The sequence below is a fragment of the Patiria miniata genome, unplaced genomic scaffold, assembly GCF_015706575.1.
Source record: "Patiria miniata isolate m_02_andy unplaced genomic scaffold, ASM1570657v1 HiC_scaffold_22, whole genome shotgun sequence".
NCBI classification, from domain to species: Eukaryota; Metazoa; Echinodermata; class Asteroidea; order Valvatida; family Asterinidae; genus Patiria; species Patiria miniata.
In genome coordinates this window covers 10,990,204-11,015,234 of record NW_024037061.1, presented here as the reverse complement: position 1 = coordinate 11,015,234, position 25,031 = coordinate 10,990,204, and the positions used below count along the sequence as shown (strand labels likewise).

General features: G+C 40.6%; 2 protein-coding genes across 5 annotated transcripts in view; one reads left to right on the top strand and one right to left on the bottom strand.

The window, feature by feature from the left end:
- Nucleotides 1-4,101: 4,101 nt before the first annotated feature.
- LOC119730366 (probable nuclear hormone receptor HR3) lies at nucleotides 4,102-13,118 on the bottom strand. Its single transcript, XM_038203225.1, has 6 exons — nucleotides 12,696-13,118; nucleotides 10,248-10,384; nucleotides 6,971-7,053; nucleotides 5,960-6,098; nucleotides 4,740-5,576; nucleotides 4,102-4,470 (listed from the first exon to the last, which is right to left on the bottom strand). The coding sequence occupies exons 2-6, from the start codon at nucleotides 10,375-10,377 to the stop codon at nucleotides 4,229-4,231; spliced, it is 1,431 nt and encodes a 476-aa protein (XP_038059153.1). The 5' UTR covers nucleotides 10,378-10,384; nucleotides 12,696-13,118; the 3' UTR covers nucleotides 4,102-4,228.
- Nucleotides 13,119-17,260: 4,142 nt separating this feature from the next.
- The window catches only part of LOC119729921 (neurofibromin-like), a 71,179-nt gene continuing 63,408 nt past the window's right edge, over nucleotides 17,261-25,031 (top strand). For all 4 annotated transcript variants that reach the window (XM_038202703.1, XM_038202702.1, XM_038202701.1 and 1 more), the window contains exons 1-6: nucleotides 17,261-17,418; nucleotides 21,293-21,442; nucleotides 22,175-22,258; nucleotides 22,892-23,079; nucleotides 23,574-23,680; nucleotides 24,332-24,399. In XM_038202703.1, coding sequence (XP_038058631.1) covers nucleotides 17,359-17,418; nucleotides 21,293-21,442; nucleotides 22,175-22,258; nucleotides 22,892-23,079; nucleotides 23,574-23,680; nucleotides 24,332-24,399 — 657 coding nt within the window. In that variant the 5' untranslated portion in view covers nucleotides 17,261-17,358. The remainder of the gene's footprint in view (nucleotides 17,419-21,292; nucleotides 21,443-22,174; nucleotides 22,259-22,891; nucleotides 23,080-23,573; nucleotides 23,681-24,331; nucleotides 24,400-25,031) is intronic.

Below are 25,031 nucleotides of genomic sequence, written 5' to 3'. Positions count from 1 at the left end.
ATGAAGTACACATAAGAGCTTTTCCGAACTTAAAAAAAATATCAATGACAAAAAAATACTCCTAAATCGGACATACACATATACTGAATAAAATCTGTTCTCAGGTGAAACATGGAAATGAAAAGTAAGAATCTCAAAGATCGCCATGGCCATTTTGAGAAGAAAGCCAACAATCAAGGAGTTATCCTCGGTTTTGTTGTCTCCAGCCACAGATAACGTCCTATTCTAGCATTATTTCAAAGCCCTCAATATCCATAACAAACAGAAATACAAAATGTACTACAAATTATACTTGCCTCCTGATTTCAAGATTTGTTCTAAAAGCAGAAAATGGACCTAGATATTAAGCCGACGTCCTGACTCCTAATATACATGCACGCTGAAGACAAGCGTTTGGGAAACTGCACACCGAAAACAGCACCAGTCTAGACATACCCGTATGCCTACCCATGATGTAATCGCTAAATACAAATCAGGAACACACTAGTGTCGGGAAAACACCATCATGGAATTTCGTGTGAAAATAATTCTGAAACCAAAGTTTGGGAATGCATTTTTAAACATTGTGAATGAAATTTATTTTCATGATTTCGAAACACGTCAGTTACCACGTTGCTAAACTGAGTACAGAGTCTCGGATTGATAAGTGCCATCGGGAGCCTGTATGAAACTTCCACACGGAGTACTAGGGCCAGCATTTTTTTCATTCAAATCAAATACATTTGTGAATTTATTTGTCATCCTGCAAGATATTAATATTTTGCGGGGTCTTTGTACAATGTAAAACGTACCACTTACAGCGATTTAATCACAATATTTAAAACATTTCTACGGACAAAACATGAATCTAGTATATTACTATTATGGAACGATTTGGGGTTCTGTGATAGTACATTCTTTGTCAAGGAAACTGAAAATTTATCTTAAGCACCTACTAAGGCCAAAAAAATAAGCTCCGGTTTCTGGTATGCGCGCGCGTCGCCGTAGCCATGCGCGTCGGCAAAATGAAAAAGTGTTTTTTTCAATGAAAGATGATGTCTCAAAACCGCCAAACTCAATGGTTTGACTGGAATCCTGCTGCTGCACAATTTTAACGTGTTTTTAGATGGGGATAGTTTAGTCGGGCACCATTTGCAGTCATCAGCCGACATTTGAAGCAAAAAAAATCAGGTAAAAAAAAAAAAAGCCGCGTCGCCGCACCACTTTTTGGGCAATCTCCATACCAGAAACCGGAGACTTTTTTTTTGGCCTTAGCCTGAGTGTGTTCCTAGCTCCAGGGCCTGAGGGAGAGTTTTCCCATACAGTGTTATGACTTTTATGCTATTGTCTCATCGATCACAAACTCTCCTGGTCCAACCACATCTCTTATTACTAAAACCATTTCTCGCCACTCTGGCGTCGATCATCTCTAGGATTCGTCATTTTCTCCCAACGTCCTCTATGCCCCTCCTTTATTTACCCGATTTGAACTATTGCAATTTTGTCTGGGGTCGTGCCAGTAATACCAATTACATCCTTTAAATATTGCACAAAAAGGGCTGTCTCGGATCTGTACTTTCTTACCGCCAAGAGAACACTGTTCACACCTATTTGCACAGTTGAGCACCCTTACTCCTACTGATATAAATAGTTTTCACGCTGCGATGTTCACGTACAAATTCACCAACAATCTTCCCAGCACATTTTCGTCTTTCTTTTCTTCAGTACAAAACACCCCTAGGCCTAGTCGCTTTACTAGATCAAGCAGTCACTCGCACTGTACTCTTTCTTCCCTTAACACTCAGTCTTCGGTACCATGGTCCCCCTACTATTGATCCCAGCATAGAACACTGTCTCCCGTGGGGCGATTTTAATCATTGTACAATAAATTCTTCCTGTCCTCGTACGTAGCATAGCTTCCCAACCTTATTTCCATGCATTTTCATCATTTGTATTATAGCTCCTTCTCTCTAATAATCATTGCTCTTTCAAGAAATTTGGACCGATCCAGTAAGCTCCGCCCAGTGCGCACGTGGGCAAATTGACACGTGCTCCTCTGCATTTTCCTTCCGCGCGCATCATACGCGCGTGCACGCATGGTCGGACTTTAGTGCACGCACGTCGGACATAAATCACGGCTGCTGTGATTGGTCAGAACACCATGGATCGGGCCATTAATTATTCATTTTGTACTTTTATATCATTTTGTACTTTTATATACATTGTATTTTTGCATTCCTGTATTTTTTTTTGCCGTCAGCTTTCGTCGTGTCACTTTTGTCTAGTCTGCCTCGTTCGAGTTTCGTTATTATGTTGTTTTTCTGTTGTTATTGTTGTCTGTAAGGGCTGTATCGTACAAGCCCACCATACTTTAACAAACCCATACTCCTTATTTTCTCTTGTATACAAAAAGTTAGTTTATCATTTGTTTTAAGCTAGTTTTACTTTTATTATATTTTTGTGTGACATATTTATCGAATTTATTAACTTGCTATGTACCAGATTTCTTTTATTTATTGATGTATTTCTCTAAAGGTGTATGAAATAAACGTCTTCTTGAATTGAATTGAATTGAATTGAATTGAATTGAATTGAATTGAATTGAGTTTTACAAACATTGATATAACCTTGTCTGGTCTCACTCGACGTAACGGTCGTAATGTCTTGTGTATCATGTAGGTACAATTCTCCTACTCGTATTTGTTAGTTTTTACAGTATTTTTGTCTGTGATAATTACAGGGAGAAGTTTAAAAGCTGCTGCTGCTTCACTTTTATCCCTACATGTTGGTAACTAGCATAATCAAGTATTTACGCAAAACATGTAACTTGGTGCATTCAACTATTATGAGTTTTGTTGTCGGTGTAAATGTATCTTTTCCGACAATTATGTTCAAATACTCAGTGAATCAAAATGAGATGTGCCACACTTACGACAACAAATTCGAGTGCTGAATTTTTCCCAAGGTGTTTTGTTTTCTACAATTTGGTATGTGAAATAATCAGTGCAGGTTTTTCCATAAATAACAAAAACAAGGTCACCTTTTCTCCTTGATCTTTGTTTTCAAATTCTTTAAAAAATGGGATTTTCCTCCTACAAACAACGACTTTGCAATTTGTATGTTTTCTTTTCTCAAAAAAATTACTTATTCCGTCTTGAGCGTCTGCAACCCTTTAAAAAAAGGAGGGTTTCTTTCTGCGCACGAATACCCGCCCTGCAAGAGCCGAGTTATTGTCTGGCAGCCAATAATTCAAATTTTGTGAAGAAATAATTCAATAACTAAACGTCGGTGGATTTTACCGTTCGATGACTCATTCAAAAGTGAATAACTTTTATATTGCTAGCAAAATAGCAAGCAAAATTTTTTTTATCTTTTTTGTTAGAGGTGGTACTTGAAAACAGCACGGGGAGCCATCTTTAAACAAGACCGAGGCCCCTTTTCTTTCTTTTTTATTTTAAATAAATAATGGACCCCAGCCCTAACCTAATTTTATCAGAACCCATGTACATCTTCATTTTGTAATCTTCGGCCAAATATAGTTCCAGTCGATAAACAACAATGACTACTATGCCTATTGGAATCCGAATATTACAAACTAAAATAAATGATGATTAGGGCCTAACTGACAAAAATAATCTGTGTAAAAAAAAAACATGAAGGCAAATTCCACGGTTAGTACGCATCTGCTCAACTTGCTTATATTCATCATTCTAAACATTCAATGGGAGCAATGGACCTATTTTAACTTAAAACATGCATGCATGTAATTGTAATATCAGACTTAAGTACTTCAAAACATTCAAGGTAAAAATGAACACGTGATTTTCATGTTTTGAATTGAAGGGGAAGCATCTATAGTCGACCAATGGCTATAGCAATTAATACATCTGAAGAATTTAGTTGCTTAACAGCAACTGGGGAAAGAATGTTGCTTCCTGACGCCACTTTTTCCTTCATAGTCGTCTCAATAAAGGTCAGTCATTTGCAAAAAGTCCGACGCCGCGTAGGTCCGACGCCTCATAGTTCCGACGCGTCGTAGGTCCAACAAATTAAACGCCTCGTTTTTCCGACGTCGGACTTATGAGGCGTCGGACTTATGAGGCGTCGGACCTATGCGGCGGAATAAATAAATTTTATGCCTCATAAGTCCGATGCTTCATAAGTCCGAAATTTCGGACTTATGAGGCGCGTCGGACCTATGAGGCGTCGGACTTATGGTATACGGCCCCCGGCCATGGTGATCTCGACCTCATATGTCAAACACCTCCCTATGGAGGTCCGGCATTCTCTGTGGCATTTCCAGAGACATGGCCAGCACCAGATTCCTGTGGTCACAGTTGATTTCTCTGACAGATGGCAGAAGGAGGATGGTCTTAGAGAAGACCTCACGGTGGTTCTCTTGATGGGTTCTCATGATGAGCTGCTGCAGGGCCTCTAGGGTCAAAGACCGCAGCCTCTCGATATCAGACACGTTCTTGAGCCCGATGCGATCTGAAATATTGACAACAAACTATTTCAAGCCTCTTTAATATATAAGGGTGTGTTTAACAATTATCTTTTAGACTTCGCTTGTCCTATAATATCCGTCTATCCACCACGGGTGTATATCTGACCCCTATATCGGTCCCTTAGTCGTTTCAGGAAACGCAATGCGCAAAGTACTGATGTATTTCTATAAAGCACAATGTTATATGTGTATACTTTTCGTACGCACGTGCTAGATAACTAAGAACAGAAAGTTAATGAAAGTATCAACCAACCTGTAGCAAGTATAGCAATGACGCCCAGCACGCATGCATGTTGCCCGTTGAGACCCAATCGCATCATCTGCCGGCCGACATCCGAAGTGGCTCTCAACATGTTCCAAAGAGCTAATTCAGTCACCGTTAGGCTCAAGGGGATCCTGACTGAGTGCGCGGAACTAAGCACATGTATGATCTCGGAGTTTCCCATCAGGAAAGCTTGATGCAGCGTGATCGCCTCGTACATGTTCTCCTTGATCAAGATAATCTGGTCCTGGACGTCCAGCCTACGGAACTCCGAAATGAGCTTCATGAACTTGATAAAGTCCCTGATAGACGGATCGAAGTTAGAAAGTAAGATGGACATAATCTGACGCCGATCCTCGACTGCTTCAAACTGAATATGTTCCAGGTCGGCCCGCTCCACCACGTTGATGTAAGTGCCCTCTTTTGACAGATACTTGTAAATGGAATTCCAATGATCGAATACCCTGTCAGCGAAGTCGATGCTGTTTGATGGGCTTTCTGCGGTTTTCTTCCTGATGCCACAGGACCCCTCGCCCGTGGCTGGAAGATGGGTTGCAGGCGTGCTGTTCCCGGCGAAGCATGACCCTTCAAATGGAACCAGAGGCTCACAATGCGGAGGTGTCTCGGTCCAAGTTGTTTTTGACATCCCTGGTGATGAAGCATACTGACTGCTCGTAGTCTGCCACGGATCCTGGCCAGCTTGATCGGATGCTGCTGAGGAGGAATACATGTAAGTACCACTACCGACGTCTGCACTTTTACCCGCCAATGCACTTGGCACAGAACGAGAGACTCGGCTCTTCCTTGGACGTCTGCCGAGTTTGCTTCCTGCGAGAAAACAGCAAATGAATTATTCAACTGAATTTTGCTTGTCCCATCAATTACCATTGGCCATTATCATGTTGCGGCCATCTTGATTTCCCCCTACTTAAATCAACGTAACCAAAGCGAGGCTGGAAGGAAAAATAGTGTGGTTCCTTTTTGCACAAGAAAAACATTATCATTCAGTTCTGTTATTGAATACAGGGAACATGACTGAAATGGTGGCAGCAAGATAAGGTCTAGTTCCTTGATTCTGTTGCAGTACATTGTTAACAAAATTAGTCACAAGTTGTCAGCGGTAGGCCTACGGTAGAGTATAAGTCCGTTTTATTTTATTGAGCAGATTACTTGAACAATTTGATACTCTCTGTTGCACGGGGTAATCTTACTATCTTTTGACATTCCCACAGCGATGCATTTCTTCCATCGGCAATACATGCATCGGTTCCTGGTAGCTTTGTTGATTCGGCAGGTCTTGGTCGGACAGGTGAAGGATTCGTGGTTGGCAATGGCTCGAGAGAAAAAACTCTGGCAGAAAAAAAGAGGAACAAGATCGATCTCAGGCCTTCCCCACGCACCCATTGTAATAACAAGGCGATTCCATCAGATCACTGATATCGAGAAAGTTGGAATTTCGCATGGTGAGAAACAGCAGAAAGCCTTGGTAAGCTTGTGGTGGCACTGTGGCATCATGTACATGCATGTAAACAATAACATCTCCTTTGCGAATTACTGCGGTTCTGAGAATTAGGTACTGTGGTTCAGGGTGCGTTATTAAATATTTTGAATGATCAACGTTTCATGTAACAAGTTATTCTGAGAGGAACCTGTGTAAACGTTTTAAACACTCGCCGTTTAACAATAAAATCACCTTTGTGAGAACACCAATTGTGAGTGGAAGATGTGTAATTAAACGTTTTGAAAATTCTACGTTCAGTAAAATCACATTTGCACGAATTCTGAGAGGAACCTGTACAAATGTTTTGAATGCTTAACGTTTCATGTAACTATAAATCTGCTTGTGTAAACGTTATAAATGCGCTAATTGTGATGATTTCACGACGAACAGGTCACACAGTTTGAAACGTTCAGTTTACGAATAACAGTGCATACTTTAAAAAAGAGTTCATTTAACACATGGTTCCTCAAAGAAAACTTCCACCGATACAAAAGTTTTAGACATTTTCCTGATGCAAATTCAAAACTTAAAGAGATCTCCTCTATTTCAACTGAAAAATAAAACAATAGGAATAGGCCTATAGACTGTGCTTCAATGTGTGACTTTGAAAATATAAAATCCTAAAGGGTCGGATCCATCCAAACAATTATCCAATTTATTAAGCCAATGCCTTGCCAAGTTGATGGTTTGCCAGCGTCGAAATTGTATTACTTTCTTATACCTTGCATCCTTCACAAGACGAAATGCCGTAGTGGATGGCGGTTGATGTGTCCCCGCACACCAGACAAGTTCCTCTCGTATTTGCTTGGAGAAAAAGAAGACAAAACGAAGGATATGATCTTCAATTATTATCAGCAAATCAAACTAACTTTTTGTTCGTCTTTCAGAAAGATTTTGTCATCTTCTTACTTTCTTTTATACAATTCAGTACCGAGCAGCTTTTCACTTAAACTGTAAAAGTCATTTTAACTTTTGAACACATTACAAGCGCTTTGTTACAACCGTTTAAAACGTTTTTAATAAGGGCAGAGCTAGGCGCCGCTATATACGTAGTAAAACTTTGCCTCAGTTAAATTTTGAGTCAGATTCCTTATGCATTATACAGATGCACGAAAACTAAGCCTCAAACACATGCTTAATTTTGTAACTAGAGACTTTCTGAAAACACATTCAACATTCCGTTTAAATTGTTTAGCGTTTGTAAGTTAAACAAGATATTTAGTGTTCATTTCGAGGTATGAAGGCCGTCCTCCGACCTCGATTTTTGTTTCCGAACTGATAGTCAGCCGTGTGGTTGCGACAGCCTTAGCGTCGCTGTTGTTGGACAAAGTTAATCCGATTACGTACTTGGACGCTACAGGCCAAGCAGTGAAATTCATGCACCCCCCCCCCCCCCCACACACACACACACACAAACCCATGGTTTTTGAATATTGTGTTTCTCAGAAAATATGCTCAGTATGATTGAAATGTTAAATTATAACAGAAGAAGAAATTCTAACTTCATGTCAGTAAAAAAATCGCCGTCATCGATGCCGAACGACCTCAATAGCCTGGTAAAGCTGACCTGAAAGTCGTGAATTAAGAAATCGTTCGAAAACGTCCCCAAATCTATGTATTTATCTCAATTTCTAGGAATCCACACAAGTTGTCATTTCACGAGTAGTTGAACACTAATCATCTAAATATATACCGAATTTCAGCTTAATCTGTTGTTGGAAACGCTTGTGTCAAACCTTGAAGTATCTCCAAGGAAAATTTCGTCGAGGATTTTTTCCGCTCAAACTCCGACGTGCATGGTTTTCAGGTTGGCCGATTTTGGGGCAACAGCGACGAAGCGTATGTTAGCATATTCATTAGCGTGACTCGGCGTGACTTCGCGTGGGTCTCGGTATCGACCAATGGAAGCCGGCCGTGGGTGATATTTATTAATTAATAACTCGTGAAGGGGGCGATAGTGCAAATGTTTACTGTGCACAAAATGGATATGAACCGTATTAACATTCGTGAGGCTTTAAAAAGATTGACAGATATTGCAAACACCAGTGTTACAACTGTTAAAAAATGCACGTAACCAGGCTATTCTTCCAATTTCAAGAAAAAGTGCTGAACATATTACAATGAGTTTAAGCACATAGTTGGATCATTATTAGAAAAACATACCCTGAAAGTTGCATAAAGATACGGTCTTCCAACTACGGGAGAAATTGATTTTCAAAGATTTCGCCCGCGAACATCAACATGTCTGTGTGCATGTTGTTTCATTCAAAATAAAGTATTACGTAACTTAGAAATCGGCCTTCGCAACCCCATATGGCTGTAGTAGCATATCTTGGTATGAACACCACTATAGTTTAGGCACATAATTATTCTACGTCCCGGGATAATACATGTGATCATTAGAACCTATTGACACAGAACCAGACTCTCACTTATAAGGGATCATCATTAGTCCTTAATGACCAGAAACCTTAAAAAAGTTATATGCGTCATTAGTGATTTGAATCAACTCGTTGCTATGTCAACCGTTCAATGATGAGGTTATATCGTCCTTCCAGAAAATCATTACTTTTCACGTAGGAACACATCAAGACGATCATTACATATTTTAATAAAAACAAACAAAGAGAAAACAAATTGTCGCCATGATGTATTTCACCAGAAAATCCGGTGTGGGCATTGTTTCTTCATAAAATAGCAGCTGTGTATCATCTCAAGTAGGGGCGTGGCTTTGGCACCCGTTTAGAGCTACATCCCCCTCCCCTTGAACAAACCCTAGATATCCAGCTCTGATCATGTATCAGTGTCTGTTCTGGTGTGGTTCTACGGGAGAAGGGGGCTATAATTGTTTTTAATCGTTCAGGCATCAGACTCCGTCCACCACAGACAAACTAGTCACTCCGTTTTCGACAATCTTTTGTCCCAAATTCAATCCATCTCTTCAAACACTTAACCAAGCGATAAAATGGCCAATGGTTTTAACGTAATAAATATGAGTATTTTAATCACATGTGCATGTATTGGCTTTTAGTAAGTGTATAATAAAATACATTTTTAAGTACTGGTAGTAAATTGTAAGTATAAATTGAAAACAATTTAATTTTGTCTTACTTTTGATACAATATTAGTGAGATTTGAAGGTTTGCCTGGTGGAAAGATACTAAGACAAGATAAGTTTGCGGCAGCACCATGTGAATAAATCATGTGAATAAATATTCACATGGTGCTACCGCTGACTTATCTTGTCTTTGCAATATTACTGTTTTAATGTAATTGTGTTGCCGATGGAATATGGTTATCCGTATTTCATTATCATTATCATAACCCCTCCCACATACCGTTCATTGAGTTAATTTAATAGTTGTTGTGGAGCAAAGTTTCTTATTCTGTCTGGATTTCCCTGACACCCCGCTCCCCCTCCCCCATCGTCACGTGGCCGGTCTTAAACGGTTGATAAAACACCGGCTGGCTGGTCTTAAACACTATTCCTGTGTCACATAATTTGGACTCACAAAACCGGTCCATTTTACCCTTTGACTGGTTGAACGTTACATTGATCGGTTAGGTGCGCGCAATACTTCCAATGAGTCCGTATTTCATACGCCTAAATTCACACTATACCGGCACAGCTGCGTTCTGCGTCACATCGCGCAGTACACGCAACGCGCGCGCCAATGATATAAGGAGTTGTTTACGACTATACCATAACATAGCTAGAGGGGTTTAAAAAAAAATGAAGTAACTTGTTGAACGAAATCGTTAGAAATTTATAATTTTTGAACTTGTTTGACTGTTGACCGAAAATTTATTTAAGAATGGGAATAAATAATTATGTGCTTGGCCGTATTAAGCACCGTGTTCAAGACCGGTTTGGAGTCTGGACACTGATAATCGGCTCGGGTCATTTTCAGTGTTCAGACTCCAAACTGGTATTTTTGTTTAAAACCGGCCAAGCACACATTTATTCCCTATAACCTTCGCCGGCTACATGTTCTCACCGGTTTTGGCTGTTGTAACATCGACTTGAACCCCTCCGTCGTTCTTCAAGTTTTCCGCCATATTGCCGAGATGACCAGAAGACGAAACCTCCTCGTTCTTCGCGGCGCACTCTGCCAGCAGCATCTTCATTCACTTCCTTCAATTTTTGAGGGGAAAAAAACAGGTGGATGTCTTCGCGAATCAGGGAGCATACGACTTGCGGACCAGTGTCATATAAAATCTGGACTCCTATGTATCTGATTTACCTTATACATTGTTATTTCGGTTGTGTGAAAATCAAACGGTTGTGTACTATTATGAACCTAGCAACCCGTTGTGTAAACTGTTGTTTACACAACTTGTGTAAAATATTACACAACTTGTGTAAAATATTACACAACTTGTTCAATTTTTTTTTACACAACTGGTTGCTATAGGTTCATATACATGTAGTACACAACCGAAATAACAGTGTATGGACTAACCTCGATACCGTACTTGTCCCTGTTCTTATTCTGTCCACCAAATCATGCGCAATACAACCAATGAGTCTACGAGTAGTCCTACTAACGTGAGACATGATATTATTGTATCTTGAATGATGTGATTTCATTGTTGTCACACTCAGAGAATGGAATTTGTAATTTTTTTGGGGAAACTACATTTCCAGCAGAACATTTTTAGTCGTCGTCGCAAAGATTTATCGTCATCTACCCCGTTTCGCATGTCAACCCACACGCGTATTGTTTCCTCCATGCATGCACAAGTAGTTGCGTTTGTAATCATAATTTCTTCTCTTTTTTCCTGACCATGCTTAATTAATTCTCAACGCAGTTGCCGCGGCTTCCGAATACAATCGCTTCTCGTATAGGTAATTTTCTTTTTAAAGATAAAAAAAACAAAGCTGAGCACATGTTAAAAAGCCATTTAGACAAATTTGGACGCTCTATATAAGCGCTACCAGAAGTTATTATTTTTTAATGCTATATAACGACAGGGTTCAAACTTCAAAAAATGACATTGAATAAATGAATTCCTCCTTGTTACCTCCTATTATTGGCAAATATATTACATAACAGTTATGTATGTAAAGTCTGCCTTCTTATCAGCGATTGACTCATATCACTGTACATAATAATAAGACGTTCGTCAATACACGCGTTATCAACGTTCCGTTAGGCCAAAAAAAAAATAAGTCGGTCTCTGGTCAGCGCGCGCGTCGATTTTAATCATGCGCGTCAACCTTTTTTTTTTTCCAAATTGTCCGCGGTAGCTACAGCAGCGCCCTCTATTGCCGCACCAAATTGTTGTACCAAGGAATGGGGAAATTGCACCAAGGCACCAATGATGGAGGGCACCAAGGCAAATTATGGAGGTCCCCAATGTATATGAGGACACAACAAAAGCAAAATAGTACCTACCTTGTCTGTACAATCCAAGCTTCAAACAAACAAAGAAAGGCAAAAAAAACAACAAAAAAAACCACCGCGTAGCCGCATCAATTCCGGAACTTTGGTCTGACCAGAGACCGAATATTTTTTTTTTTTTGCCTTATCTCCAAGAGTGTGAAATGAATCGTGCGATGGATTTTACACTAAAACATACGTTGTACAGGCAAATATATCCGTTCCTCTTTCATGAGCGAATAACACTTAAGTTTAAGACTTTCAACGTGTATAGATCGATTGCAAACAGTCTGCCAGTTTGAACTCGGAATGTATTCCATTAAAAAGTTTGTGCAAGTTTAGTGGCGGGTGCTGTGGTCCAATGGTTACGGTGTTTTGACTCGTCTGCCGTGGTAAATGGGTTCGAATCCTGACCGTGGGGGCATGCATGCTTGTGCTATTGGGCAAAGGCACTTTACCATTATTGCTTTGTCCTTCAGATGGTTAAAGCCGTAGGTCCCGTGTGTTGTGTTATGCACGTTAAAGAACCCAGTTACACTTAATTATCGTTAAAGGAAAGGGGTATATCCCCGTGTTTCTGGCAGTGGCTGCAATATGCGCTGCAGCACCTTGTATACCCTTATAAGGTGCTACATTATGGGTCTCATATTTCTCATAAAACGTCATTTACCTGTCGTTAATAATAGACATAATTTCCAGCGCCTTGAGTACCTAATTGTTGGTAGATACGTGCGCTACATAATTATAAGACTCCAGTATTCTAAGTTTGTCAGGTACAAAAACACACGAGCCCCCCCCCCCCACCCCCGATGCGCCACTGACGCCTCGCCGCTTGAGTGCCCCGTCAGTGGTTTGTCAGCAATGTCCGCGCCCACCTGTAACTTAAGGGCATGGACATCCGGGAATTATTTATGCTTATCATCTAGCCAAGACCTATGTTCTTTACTATGGTTCTTGAGTCAAAGCAACCGATGAAAACTGGTGTGCAAATAAATAGATGTTTTCATCGGATGACGTCAACTCGTCCCACCTCATGATACATGACATCCACTACATCCTTACCTGAGACAGTCGATCTTGGTTCGCTATATCCCGGGAAGAAACTCACCGGGCAAATAAACCACGGTGCAAGTTTGCTACTCGCTTTTCTATTACCGCTGTTTCCTTGCTCTATGCTGTAAAATTTAGCGCGGGTCACAATAATAATTCTCTCGCTTGAGTGCACCACGAAGTAAGATTCCTTCAATGCAAGTTGCAACCTTCTGTTGCGTAACACACTGTTGGCCAAGCAAACCAAACAATGTGTTTAAAATTCGATGATTTGGGTGGATATGTGTTTTTCTCAAAAGGACCACACAGCCAAACAAGAAAAACAATGGTATTTATCTCTTGAAACTGCTTGCTTATTTTCAAAAGGGAGTTCTGAACACAGAAGGACGTTTTGAATTGTTGACTATTATTCGCATCACGCAAACAATACGTACCACCAACACGATGAAGGCATACGTCATGATGGCCAAATGGTCTGCCAGGCACATGCGCGCTAGTGCATGCGTAGAATAATTGTGATCACCGCAATCCATGTGGAGCTACATGTAATAACTAGTCGCGAATTTTGTTGCGAATATATTTTTTGTTCAGTAGCTTGAAGGGTTTTATTTGTGGGTAGTAGCTAGAGTACTGTACACAAACAAGCGGGATCTTTTTATCGGTTTTACTTCGCTTTCACGGGATTCTCGCCTATTTTAGGAAGAAGGGCTAAATCTGCCTTGTTGTTACGGTATCCGCGTTCAAACAAGCCACGTGGAAAACAATGTTCGGTCCTAATGCCATCTCCAAACAGTTTCAACTGATCTGGTGACGAGCTTTTTTTTCGGAAGTTGCCGCTTTTTTTCGATAATGTTCAAGCGCACTGGTTCTGCAGCAACCCATGGCAAAAGATTGTACATTCTGTTATGTCGGCACGAGCTGCCGCGCGAGATCGCTTCATATACGGCGGTTGACAGCTAGAGCTATATAGCTGTACAACTTGAAACACAAACACGTGCAAACACGCAGGCAGTTACGAATTTAGGTGATTCTTGGTAACGATTCAAAATCATGGATCAAGCTAAACAGAGTCAAGCTACAGTTTTGGTGTGATTTATGTGATGTATTCTATCAACTTTAATGACCCACCCCCATTCTCCCTATTAAACTCAAGCACATTTCATTCAAAAGTCACGAAGAAAGTGGCCAGGAAATGCATTAGATTGCACCACAGAGCATCGAATCCAAAAATGTCCTGGGGCCCTCAAGCGGGCCCTGAACCCCATGCCTTCAGGGCTTCGCGCTCCGCGATCGCATATAGAAAGTTCAACTTTAGGATTTAAAGACCCCCCCCCCCCCTCCAGTCCGGGGATCAGGGATCGGGCCTGAAAAAGGTATGCACACACGTACTGAGCGTGTACACGCAGTTTTGCGACGAGCAAATGTCCAATACTTTTCAATATGATAGGGCAAAATTTTGACGATTTTGAAGTTGAACTTATCCCACTGAAAAATTTGATCCATTCAAACTATAATCAACATAATTCACCATTCATAATTATATTTGTAAAGGAAATTAGAAATGGAGTTGAAGGGATAATCTTGGGAGGAAATTACCAATTACACGCATTTTGCGTGACCGTCCGTCGGCCAAATTCCTGAGGGCACCCCCCCCCATTCAAAATGGTCTAGCGGAGCCCGTGGCGTGGTATGGAGGAACGACATACTACTGCTGCTAGCTTGTATTATTAATAGCAGACACAAGTACCAAGATACGTTGCGCATCACGCGGCCGCGGGTCAAAAATCAACTTGATGCACACTGTTGTTGAACCCTTCAAGTTACTGGAAACATATTCACGACAAAAAAATCACGAATAGTCGTGAATATTTTTCGCGACGTCGAGAATTTGTTGCACAACTAGTCGTGAAAAATGTTCACGGCGTCGCGAAAATATTCACGTTCACGACTAGTCGTGAATAAATTCACTACGTCGCAACAAATATTCACGACCGGTTATGTCCCTTCAGGGCCACCATACAGACTCCTGACGGCGGGAAGAGTATTATCCGATCGACCATGGAGCAATTGTCCGACAAAGTCCGAAACCTTGAGTTCCCCCGGGTCTGTTCAGATCCTTGATAACTCACAAAAGAACATTTGTCACATGGTGCAACCGTAATTCTTTATCTTATTAGGCCCGCTTACTCCATGTTCAAAAGAATTCCTGAGATTCAGGGAGCACAATTACCAACAGAAAATAAGTGGGGGGTGTCCCTCTGGCCCATATCATACGTGCTATTATGGTATATTGCGGGGGCGGCGGAACGGGGGGGGGGGGGGGGGGGGGGGGCCAGAGGGGCACCCCCCATATTTAGTCAATTGCCCCTCTTGCGGACATGAAAGTGCCCTCCTATTATTGTGTCTACCATTATCCTTAATGGTTCCAAAATTGCTATAGCAAGGTGATGATTGAAAACACAAAATTAATGTGACTACTGAAAGTTTGTAGCGGTAAATTGTCGTTGCGTCGTATTTGAGGGCGCTATTTCGTTTGAAAGCTCTGGCAGGAGCTTTTATACATGTCACTTTGGGTTGGTCTGTCTGTCTGTCTGTCTGTCTGTCTGTCGTCCGTCCTCGGAACATTCACCAAATGTATGGTGTTACATATGTACCATCGGCGTCGCATTTTTCAGATTCTGATCGATTTTAAGCTCTAGCAGGGATCATTTTGATCGATTTCAGGCACTGATACTGTCATGCAAGTCGTCTTTCAACACCGTCGGTCAGAACTCATGCATGCACTCGCACTTTTTCACATCGCTATCAACGGTAATGTTTACCTGCAACCAGCCTATTGCAAAATGGCAATAGCCTGGTCTCTAATTTGCAATAATTTTTTTGGGGTAATGAGTATCTCTGGCAAATTATGTCAATAAAGAGAGAGGTATTGCCATTCAATATTTACAACAAAATGCAGTTGAAATGCTTGAAATTTCTTTCATGGAGACACTGGTGATTTTGTGTACTTTTTGTGTATGGTACTTAAATACCTTAACTTAGCAAGGGTGGATCTGGGGGTGGGGGGGGGGTGGGGGCGCAACGGGGGCCACCCCCCCCCCCCCCAAGAAAAGAACCCATTTTTTATGAAGTGACGTCGCAATAAAGGCAGCCATGCATACACCACCATCTTTTCCTAAAAAAAAATCAGTCAAAGTGGTCAGAAATTGCCTCAGATCGCACCACAGAGCATCTAGAATGGATCCCAAAAACAAATCGGGGGCCTTAAGCGGGCCACGCCCAGAACCCCATGCCATTATTTTTGGCCCCACTTTTTTGTTAAATATAAGCGAGAGTTTCTAGAAATTCGTGTGTTGAATGACCCGGGCGTCCCCATGTGCACAATTGAACAGCGGCGATTCAAAAATAAACAATCATACTGCGCGCGTAGGCGATCCAATCAAAGGCTTTAAGCAGGGACGTAAATCCGGGGGGGGGGGGGTATATATCCCCCCCCCCCATTTTTTGACCAGGTGGGGTGGGCCGTTGGATCATTGCCCCCACACTTTTCGTGTTGAGCTATATGATAAACAAAAAAAAGGCGGATTATGAGGTAATTTTCGAACTTCTTAAAATGTATTTAATAGTACTGAAGAAGGGAAAATAAGATCAAAAGCTTTAAATGCGCTGTTTTGATGTAAGTTGAAGGGGCGTAAGTATACATGTACATCTGCATCAGAACAGCGCCCCCTGGTCTCAGTCTCGAAGTTTCACGGCCGGAGAATTTTGTTATTTTAGTCATCCCCCATCCCCCAGTCCCCGGCACAGATTTCAAGTTCGCTACAGTTTCAATGGGAGCTAGATATTTACGGGGGGGGGGGGGGGGGGGGACAGTCTATCCAACATTGACCAAAAGTATGGTGTTCCATAATGTGCCGCATTTTTCGTCAGAGCTTATTGTGCACTCGCACTTGTTTTCTTGTGCATGCACTGTTGTAATGTTTGTGTTAATAACTTTGCGTATTTCAGAAATACCTTTTTTGTTTAACTGTGTGGTCCCATTGTAAATGTTTGAAAATATTAAAGTCTGAGTTCCGAGTTTCCGAAAATGTAACTTTACTAACAAAAATCGTCACGGAGGTATAAGTATTATATCTTGTTATTTATTTGTTGCGCGTTGAAAAGCAATAGGCGGTGAATATTCTTCATGGATTTATACATAGGCCTACGTACTGAACGTAACTGCGTTGAGCAATGTGAATACAATTTTTGTGTTCCGTGATTGCTTTTTAGGTTAGTGAAATAAAATCACTTGACTCGAAACACCCCCCCCCCAAAAAAAGACGTTTTTGCTTTATGATGTTCTGTCTTCAAGTATGTAACGTTTGAAACACCCTAAAATTCATTGAAATACCTCTTTTAAAACAATGTTTACAATATTTAAATGCGACCGGATTTTTTTTAAAATTAATTGATGCATTATATCCTCCAATTTCTATACAGTGCACCCCATAACGTGTAAGTTGTCCCCATTAACTTCCGATCCCACTTTCCATATTTGGCATGGGTGTCGTGCGCATGCGCAGTGGGCCGTCAAGTACTCGGATGTGTCATGGCGGACCGATGAACATCGAAGATACACAGCGTGTGTGTGGCGGCCCGTCATCTACCGTTTTCTGTGTTTTTCCCACCCGGCATGGCTGCTCATAGGCCCATCGAATGGGTGTCACAGCTGATCACACGATTCGAGGAACAGGTGAGGGGGTTGTCGTGGCCCTTTTTGTGGCGAGACACGGTCGGGAAGAGTGTCGAATTTGGATGGAATTTTTGTGATCATTGCATTGGAATTGCGCGCTCTCCCTAGCCCTGCAGCGGCCGGCCTCGGCCATACTACTACGACGAGCTACAGTCATGACAGTTGTGCATTGAACCATGGTGTGCTGCCGCGGGTCACGAAAGCATTGTGCATGAAAATGGCAACTTTTTGTCTTACGCAGAATCACACAATGACACACCTTTGATTGGGATTCTGTGTGCACATTTTGAATGTTTGTTTTGTGTGTGTGCGTGTGTCCACTAGCAGTAGCTGTTCACAATATGTCATTAATGATTCAAGTTCATTCATTGTTGTCATATGATTGTTTCCTTTCCAGTCATGTCACTTTTCAGTCATATCCGTGTTTTTCATTTACGTCAGTGTTGGGTTTATTCTACAGAGTTCTAGGCCGAGGCCTACAGTCGTTTTCCTAGTTCCGGATAGCAAACATCATTCAGGCAGCTTTCACTAGTTTCAGCTGCTCAACTACGCCAGGAATTCAAGTGACATTGATTAAAAAGTTTACCTTGAGTGATGGAGATACTACACAATAATTTTTCAAATTTAAGCTCCTTTTAATTTGACTTTACGACGTCAAAAGTACCGATGCCCTTTTTCCTAGTTCCGGATCGCTTCAATCAGTTCCGAATCGATCAAACACTGCGCGCGAAAAAAAAAAAAATTTCAGCCAAAAAAACCCCGAATCAAGCACATTTCTGATAAAGTATTATTTAATTTTCCAAAAATAGTTAATTCAAGAGAATTCCAACAAATTTTAAAAAAGAGAAAAACGTAAATGATTTTGAAGCGTTTGTCTGCAGCGCAACGGCACGAACTCACGCAGAGACCGAAAAGATTTGACACAGCACACAGAATACGTCACACAAAATCGATTAACGCGTCTGTAGTTGGGTCGTAAGTACACACGCTATCCGGAACTAGGCAAAAAACATACGGTCATTTGTTGGCGAATTTTCAAAAGTTAGAGACTCTACAACTTATTTTGATTCAACAAACATTCGACGGAAGAGTTTATACGACTGTAGTGTATGAACAAAATATTCAAAATCACACGATACGAGTGATGTACCGAGGAGAAAATTTTTCGTCGATTCGCAACTCCTGCGATTTTCTACAAACGGTCCGAACATGTCAAAAAGCGAGTCGGAAATCCGGCCAAAATTCCTCTTCTAAAGATTTTATCGGTAAGACCTTTGTGTGTCAAGAAGCTTACATTTTCCTTTTCAAAATGCACTTTGTCTGAAAAAAAATTTTTTGGAGACTAATCCAAAAGAGGTAGGTTTTATTTGAAGCTATCCGGAACTAGGAAAAAAACGGAACTAGGAAAACGACAGTTTTAACTGGAGTCAAGAGTCTGATGAGTCTGACTCGAGTCACTATTTTTCGCGACTCGACTCGACTCGAGACTCGAGTCAAGTGGTATTTGCGATAAGATCTATTGGAAATGTTAAAAATACGTGAAATTATCGAAGGTCATTCATTGTAAAAATGATGATAAGACATGGATCTGGTACTGAGAAACATTTCCAATTTTGTTAGGAAATACTTACATATAGAACAACTGCCGTTGTAATTCACAGCTTTACCCTTTTACATAACAACTTACACAGCACCAACTGCCGATACATTTAAAGGGGCTTTAACTAAAAATTAAGACGTCTCTCGCATCACACCCCACCATATGTGCTGTAGTCTTCAATTGTGAAGTTAGCACTCAATTGAAAGAAGAAGAAGAGAAGAACATTTTCTGGACTCTCCATAGACTTTGAACACAACCGCTGAAGTGGCGTCAGGTTGCAACATTTTTCCCGAAATTAGGACCAGAAAATGTATCCAGTAATTACAAAAAAATATGAAGTTTCACGACTCCCCATACCATAGACTTTGTACACAGCCCTAAAAGTGGGGAAAGATTCTGCATTCCAGTCATGCTGTAATTTTAGCGTCAAAAAGCCCCAAGAAACATCAACATCAGGTCACATCAACAAGGTACTTGCATATTCCTCAGCTTCCAAAAAGTAACATAAAGCCCAATACAATCCCAAACTGCTTATTAAAAAAATTAACGAAATCATCATTTGTAATCTTGCATGAAAACAAAAATGTTTGGGCTACAACTTTGATTTTTTCAGAGAGTTGTCCATCTGTAATATTCTTTGACTCAGCGGCAGTGAGATATTAAGGAAGCTGCATGGCAGTTTTGAGGGATGTTTTTTTTCAGTGGGTGTGGCCATTATTTTAATTGGTTTAAAGGGAATATACATCATTTGCTTTTGCTGTAATTTTCAGAAATGGATGGAATTGGGGGGTTGGAAATATATAGCAAATATAGTTACACTGACTTTTTTGAGGTTTTGGGTTCGAAAATGCTATAAAAACCAAGAAAAACAATCATTTTCCTGTAGTCTGGTTCCCTGACTCCATATAAGAAGAAACAGAGCAGTTTACATACATTGGGGAATTGTAAGGCCAGGGAACCAGTCTAGCTGGCTCGTACCCGTTCATAGGTTTGTAATCGATTGCAAACAAGTGCGATGGTCAATTGGGGCCAGTATTTGGAAAAAAGCCAGTTTTTTCCAACGCTGATCGGCCGATCAGCGTTGGAAATTGATACAAAAATACCACTTTTCTTGAAAATGACAGTATACCAGGTGCCATGATTTTACAGGATGCTTTACACTGTCATTCACTAACAGTCCAGCAAGGTATTTCAAAATGATTTGGTAGTTTTATTTTTTGATGTTTGCAAATGTTGTATTTTCCCTTTAAATTAATAATAGGTTGTAGGACAATTAGTGGGAGTTATATGTCATAAGGTACATGAATACAAGTAAAAATATGACTATTTTTATCCAAGCATATGTTTTGTCATGTTTTGACTTGAAATTTTTTGTTGGCCTATGCGCTAAGATAGTTAAATGTAATATATATATACATTTGCTTTTGCTGTATTTTTGGGGGAAAGAATGGACTTGGGGGTCAGTAGTTTATAGCAAATATTTTCACACTGACCTTTTTAGAGTTTTGTGTCCGTAGATGCTGGAAAATAAAACAAGTAAAAAAAATGTTGTAGTCTGGTTCCCTGACACAACTTCAGACGGAAATGAGTAACTTATAGACATCAGGGAATTGTCAGTTACATGTAAAGGAACCAGACTAACTGGCTTGCGCCCATTCACGGATGTGTAACCGATTGCAAACAAACTGTGGACTAACTAAATTTGGTGAAATGGGGGGGGGGGGGGGCGGCAGTATCTGAAAAAGTCCGGGTTTTTTTCAGTCGGCTGACCGTCGTTGGAAATTGATTTTAAAAAAATGTACTTTTCTTGAAAATGACAGCACATCAGGTGCCATGATTTCACTGGATGCTTGAGACTATTATTGACTAACAGTCAAGTAAGGCATTTCATAATGATTTGGTAGTTTTGTTTTTTGATGATTGAAAATGTTGTAAATTATCTTTAGGGCAATTCCACGGTTACTCACGTTACATTTCTGATGTACTTTTGAGTTTCCTTGGGCTGTAATTACCTTACTGAAAAGGTTTAATGACTGTTATCCCCATGGTAGATAGAGAAGACCTAGACCTACCTAAGCACCAAAGATGACATCCAGAAAAATGTGTTATGTGTGATAAACAAGACGCACAAAATCGGTTACTCACGTTACGAAAATGTAACGTGAATAACTGTGGAATTACCCTTTAACTTTTACTTGTGAATAGTTTCCCTTCACGGTTTTACGATGATGTTTGCATACATCCAGGTCTTTACTTTTTTTTTTTTTTTTCCAGCTGCCATCTCGTCTGAGTGGTCAGTCTGGCCAGGCCCATGCCGATTTGGAGCGCAGCAAAACCTGCCTGATCAGCGTCAGCAAGCGTCTGTTCTCCCAGGTCATCAATGGGCTGGCCAAGATACTCAACAATCTCAACCCATCCTCCGTGGTAGGCCCGTCGCTTGATGTTTTTATTTTGTAAATGTTTAAACAGAACTATTGTTGACTACTCTTTTTTAAGATTTGAATTTTTTTTCTTCTAGCGAATTTTCAAACTTGTATGTTTTGTGTTTACAAAGAAAACTACTTTTTTTTATTGGGCATCTTCACATTTCAACAGGTTAGTTGTTAATTTATTCGCCCTACTTAGGATTTTCAGTAATTTCGTTGCTTCCAAAAAAAAAAAAAAAAAAAAGCATGCAAGCTGAATCATCCTATGTACAGATATCTTTAACAAACAAGAACAACCCTGATTAACCCTAACTCCCTCGGCATTTTTGCTAGGATGCAGCCTCAATCCTCCAAAATCCTCCGTTATTTCTTGAACGTGGTCCTCGGAGGGGTGACCACTGCCTCAATCCTGCAAAATCCTCCGGCAATCACTGTCAATATGATGAGGCAGAGCCAGTGACATCCTGGAGCAGTGCGGAGGACTTCAAGTATAATCTAGGCCTAAATGTATGCATAGCTGAGCATAAACAACACAAGGTCCAGCCCAAGATCCAGACACAGTACATCCTTCAAAATCAGCCACACAGTTTTGCCATATAGCCCCAATCCTGAAAAATCCTCAATTTTGCAAAGATGATTTTGGAGGATTTGGGAAGGTTAGGGTTAAAGCTGTACTTTGTATGTATGTATATAAAATAAACTTTGCTATTATTTTGGGTCATTTTGGCAGAGACCACTTGGTCAAGAGGAAGCCAAGATTCTCCATCAATCCCAGCTCATTGTCCTGGACACACTGGAAAAATGCCTATCAGCAGTAAGTACCTCCTGAGTTAAAGGGAACTTACATCATTTGCTTTTGCTGTAATTTTCAGAAATGGATGGAATTGGGGGGTTGGAAATATATAGCAAATATAGTTACACTGACTTTTTTGAGGTTTTGGGTTCGAAAATGCTATAAAAACCAAGAAAAACAATCATTTTCCTGTAGTCTGGTTCCCTGACTCCATTTAAGACGAAACAGAGCAGTTTACATACATTGGGGAATTGTAAGGTCAGGGAACCAGTCTAGCTGGCTTGTACCCGTTCATAGGTGTGTAATCGATTGCAAACAAGTGCGATGGTCAACTGGGGCCAGTATTTGAAAAAAAGCCAGTTTTTTCCAACGCTGGTCAGCCGATCAGCGTTGGAAATTGATACAAAAATACCACTTTTCTTGAAAATGACAGTATACCAGGTGCCATGATTTTACAGGATGCTTTACACTGTCATTCACTAACAGTCCAGCAAGGTATTTCAAAATGATTTGGTAGTTTTATTTTTTGATGTTTGCAAATGTTGTATTTTCCCTTTAACTTTACGAGTTGACGAGTAATCTCACAAGGATTTTTATTTCAGATAGAGAAATCTACAATGACTATTATTCTCCTTCCTTTTCTTTTCCTTTCAGCAACCTAAAGACACATCTCGCTCCAATGAGACCATGCTGGTCAAGTCCCTCCTACCGGAGGTCTGTCAACTTCTTAACGTTCCCGGCGAGCACCCACTGACCGCGCAACTCAAGATGGCTGCCTCCCAAGTCCTCTTTGCTCTCAGCCTCAACAACTTCAACGCGGTCTTCAGCCGGATATATGCAAGGTAGGCTTCTTCTTTCTGTTTCAAAGGCCTTCAAGGATTATGCAGTTTTTAAACAGATTAACCCTCCTATGCAAACATACATACATTCTGTGCCAAGTTGTCCTTTCAGTCAAAATCAATCAAGTGTCTGTTTTCAACAGTTAAGAGCTCCCAGCCTACATGAAGCAGGATTGACTGGCTGTGGCTGTTTATTCAACTTGATACAGCTATGCTTTTACTGTAGATGATTGATAAGCCAGCTGTGCCTACCACTTGCCTGCTTTTGTCCTTTGACTGAATTTGATTAGTCAGAGTGCTTGCTTGAAATATGATCTGACTGTTGGTGACTTCCCTGTGTAAAAGGCATGGCAGGGGAAGAGGATTGATTTTTTTGACTGTCTATGACTGTTCAGACAGCAGGAGGCTTAATCAATCATATTACCAACGATTTCTTTTGAATGCTTTTCAATTTCATATTTTTATGTATCTATTTTATTTGCTTGTATTTTGTGCAGACTTGACGCCCTTGCCAAAATCACCGATGAATCGGGCGACGAGTCAGACATTGAACTGATCCAACACATCAACATGGATTGTAGACGATTGACCAAGCTCTTAACTGGTATGAACACTAATTAATCCCTTGATCAAACTCTCATTTCACCTCATCAAAAATTACAGAGTTTTTGTTACTGTGTTATAATTACAACTCGACATATCTGACTCAGGTCACAAATTGACTTGACTTCCCTTGAGTCTCTGAGTAGAGTATTAAATTTTGGCTCCCCAATTTATCATATTTAGTTAGTCCGCATTTTGTTTGCAATCGATTACACATCTATGAACGGGAACAAGCCAGCTAGACTGGTTCCCTGACCTTACAATTCCCCGACATCTGTAAATTGCTCCGTTTCATCTTAAGTGGGGTCAGGGAACCAGACTACAGGAACATGATTGTTTCTCTTGGTTTTTCCAGCATCTACGAACACAAAACTTCAAACAAGTCAGTGTAACAATATTTGCTATAAAATACAAACTCCCAAATTCATCCATTTCTAAAAATTACAGCAAAAACCAAATGTTGTATATATTCCCTTTTTTGAGAGCAACTCGGGTTGACCCAAATAGAATTTGTGACAGTTGAATTATTTGTACAATCTTCAATTGACTACACTCTAGAAGTCATGCTGAACAACTACAAACATCGATCTAGTCAGAAGCTGGTGTAATTAAGAAGACATTTTCAATATTTTTCATCTTTATCTTATTACAGAAACAATTTGCAAGTTTCCCATGCTGAGAAAGAGTGTGATGGCAACTCTAGTGGTCAGTCTGGAGAAGGTAAAATAGATTTTTATTTTTTAAGGAATTTGTTCTAGTGAACATACATGTTGTTGAAACATTTCTGTACGTATGCTTGGGTGCCTTTGACTCATGTGAAGACACAATTACTTTGTAAATATTGACTTGAAAATTTGATGAATGCACTTGACATCACGAGAGCTAGCTTGCTGGGTACTCGCACGAAGGGATTAACCCTCCCTCTCTGGCTGGCGATTGCAACAAGGCCAGCCCAGCAGTCAAAATAAATCAAGTGACTGTTTTCAACAGTTGAGTGCTCCCTGCCTTCATAAAGCAGGATTGACGGGCTGTGATTGCTACGAAGCCTGATATAGCTATGCTTTGACTGTAGGAGATTGGTAAGCCAGCTGTGCCTACCAGTCACCTGCTTTTGTCTGTTGATGGAATTTGACCGTCACAGTGCCTACAAGAAATATGATCTGACTGTTGGTGACTAGCCTGTGTAAAAGGCATGGCAGGGGAACAGGATTGATTTTTAACTGTCCCTGAATGATCAAACAAAAGGAGGGTTAATGGTGCCCTGGAAGTTGTTTTTTGTCTAACGGTACCCCAGAAGGAAAATTCTAAAGAGGAGAACAATGCAAGTACCCCATAATCCTCATCTGTAAGGT

What these genes read in the sequence shown, in the direction of transcription:
- LOC119730366 (XM_038203225.1), bottom strand. Translation starts at nt 10,377, where the DNA reads ATGAAGATGCTGCTGGCAGAGTGCGCCGCGAAGAACGAGGAGGTTTCG. An exon ending in TGTTACAACAGCCAAAACCG is followed by an intron (nt 7,054 to 10,247) that starts GTGAGAACATGT and finishes TTTTTCTCCAAG; the next exon opens with CAAATACGAGAGGAACTTGT. An exon ending in CGTCTTGTGAAGGATGCAAG is followed by an intron (nt 6,099 to 6,970) that starts GTATAAGAAAGT and finishes TTTTTCTGCCAG; the next exon opens with AGTTTTTTCTCTCGAGCCAT.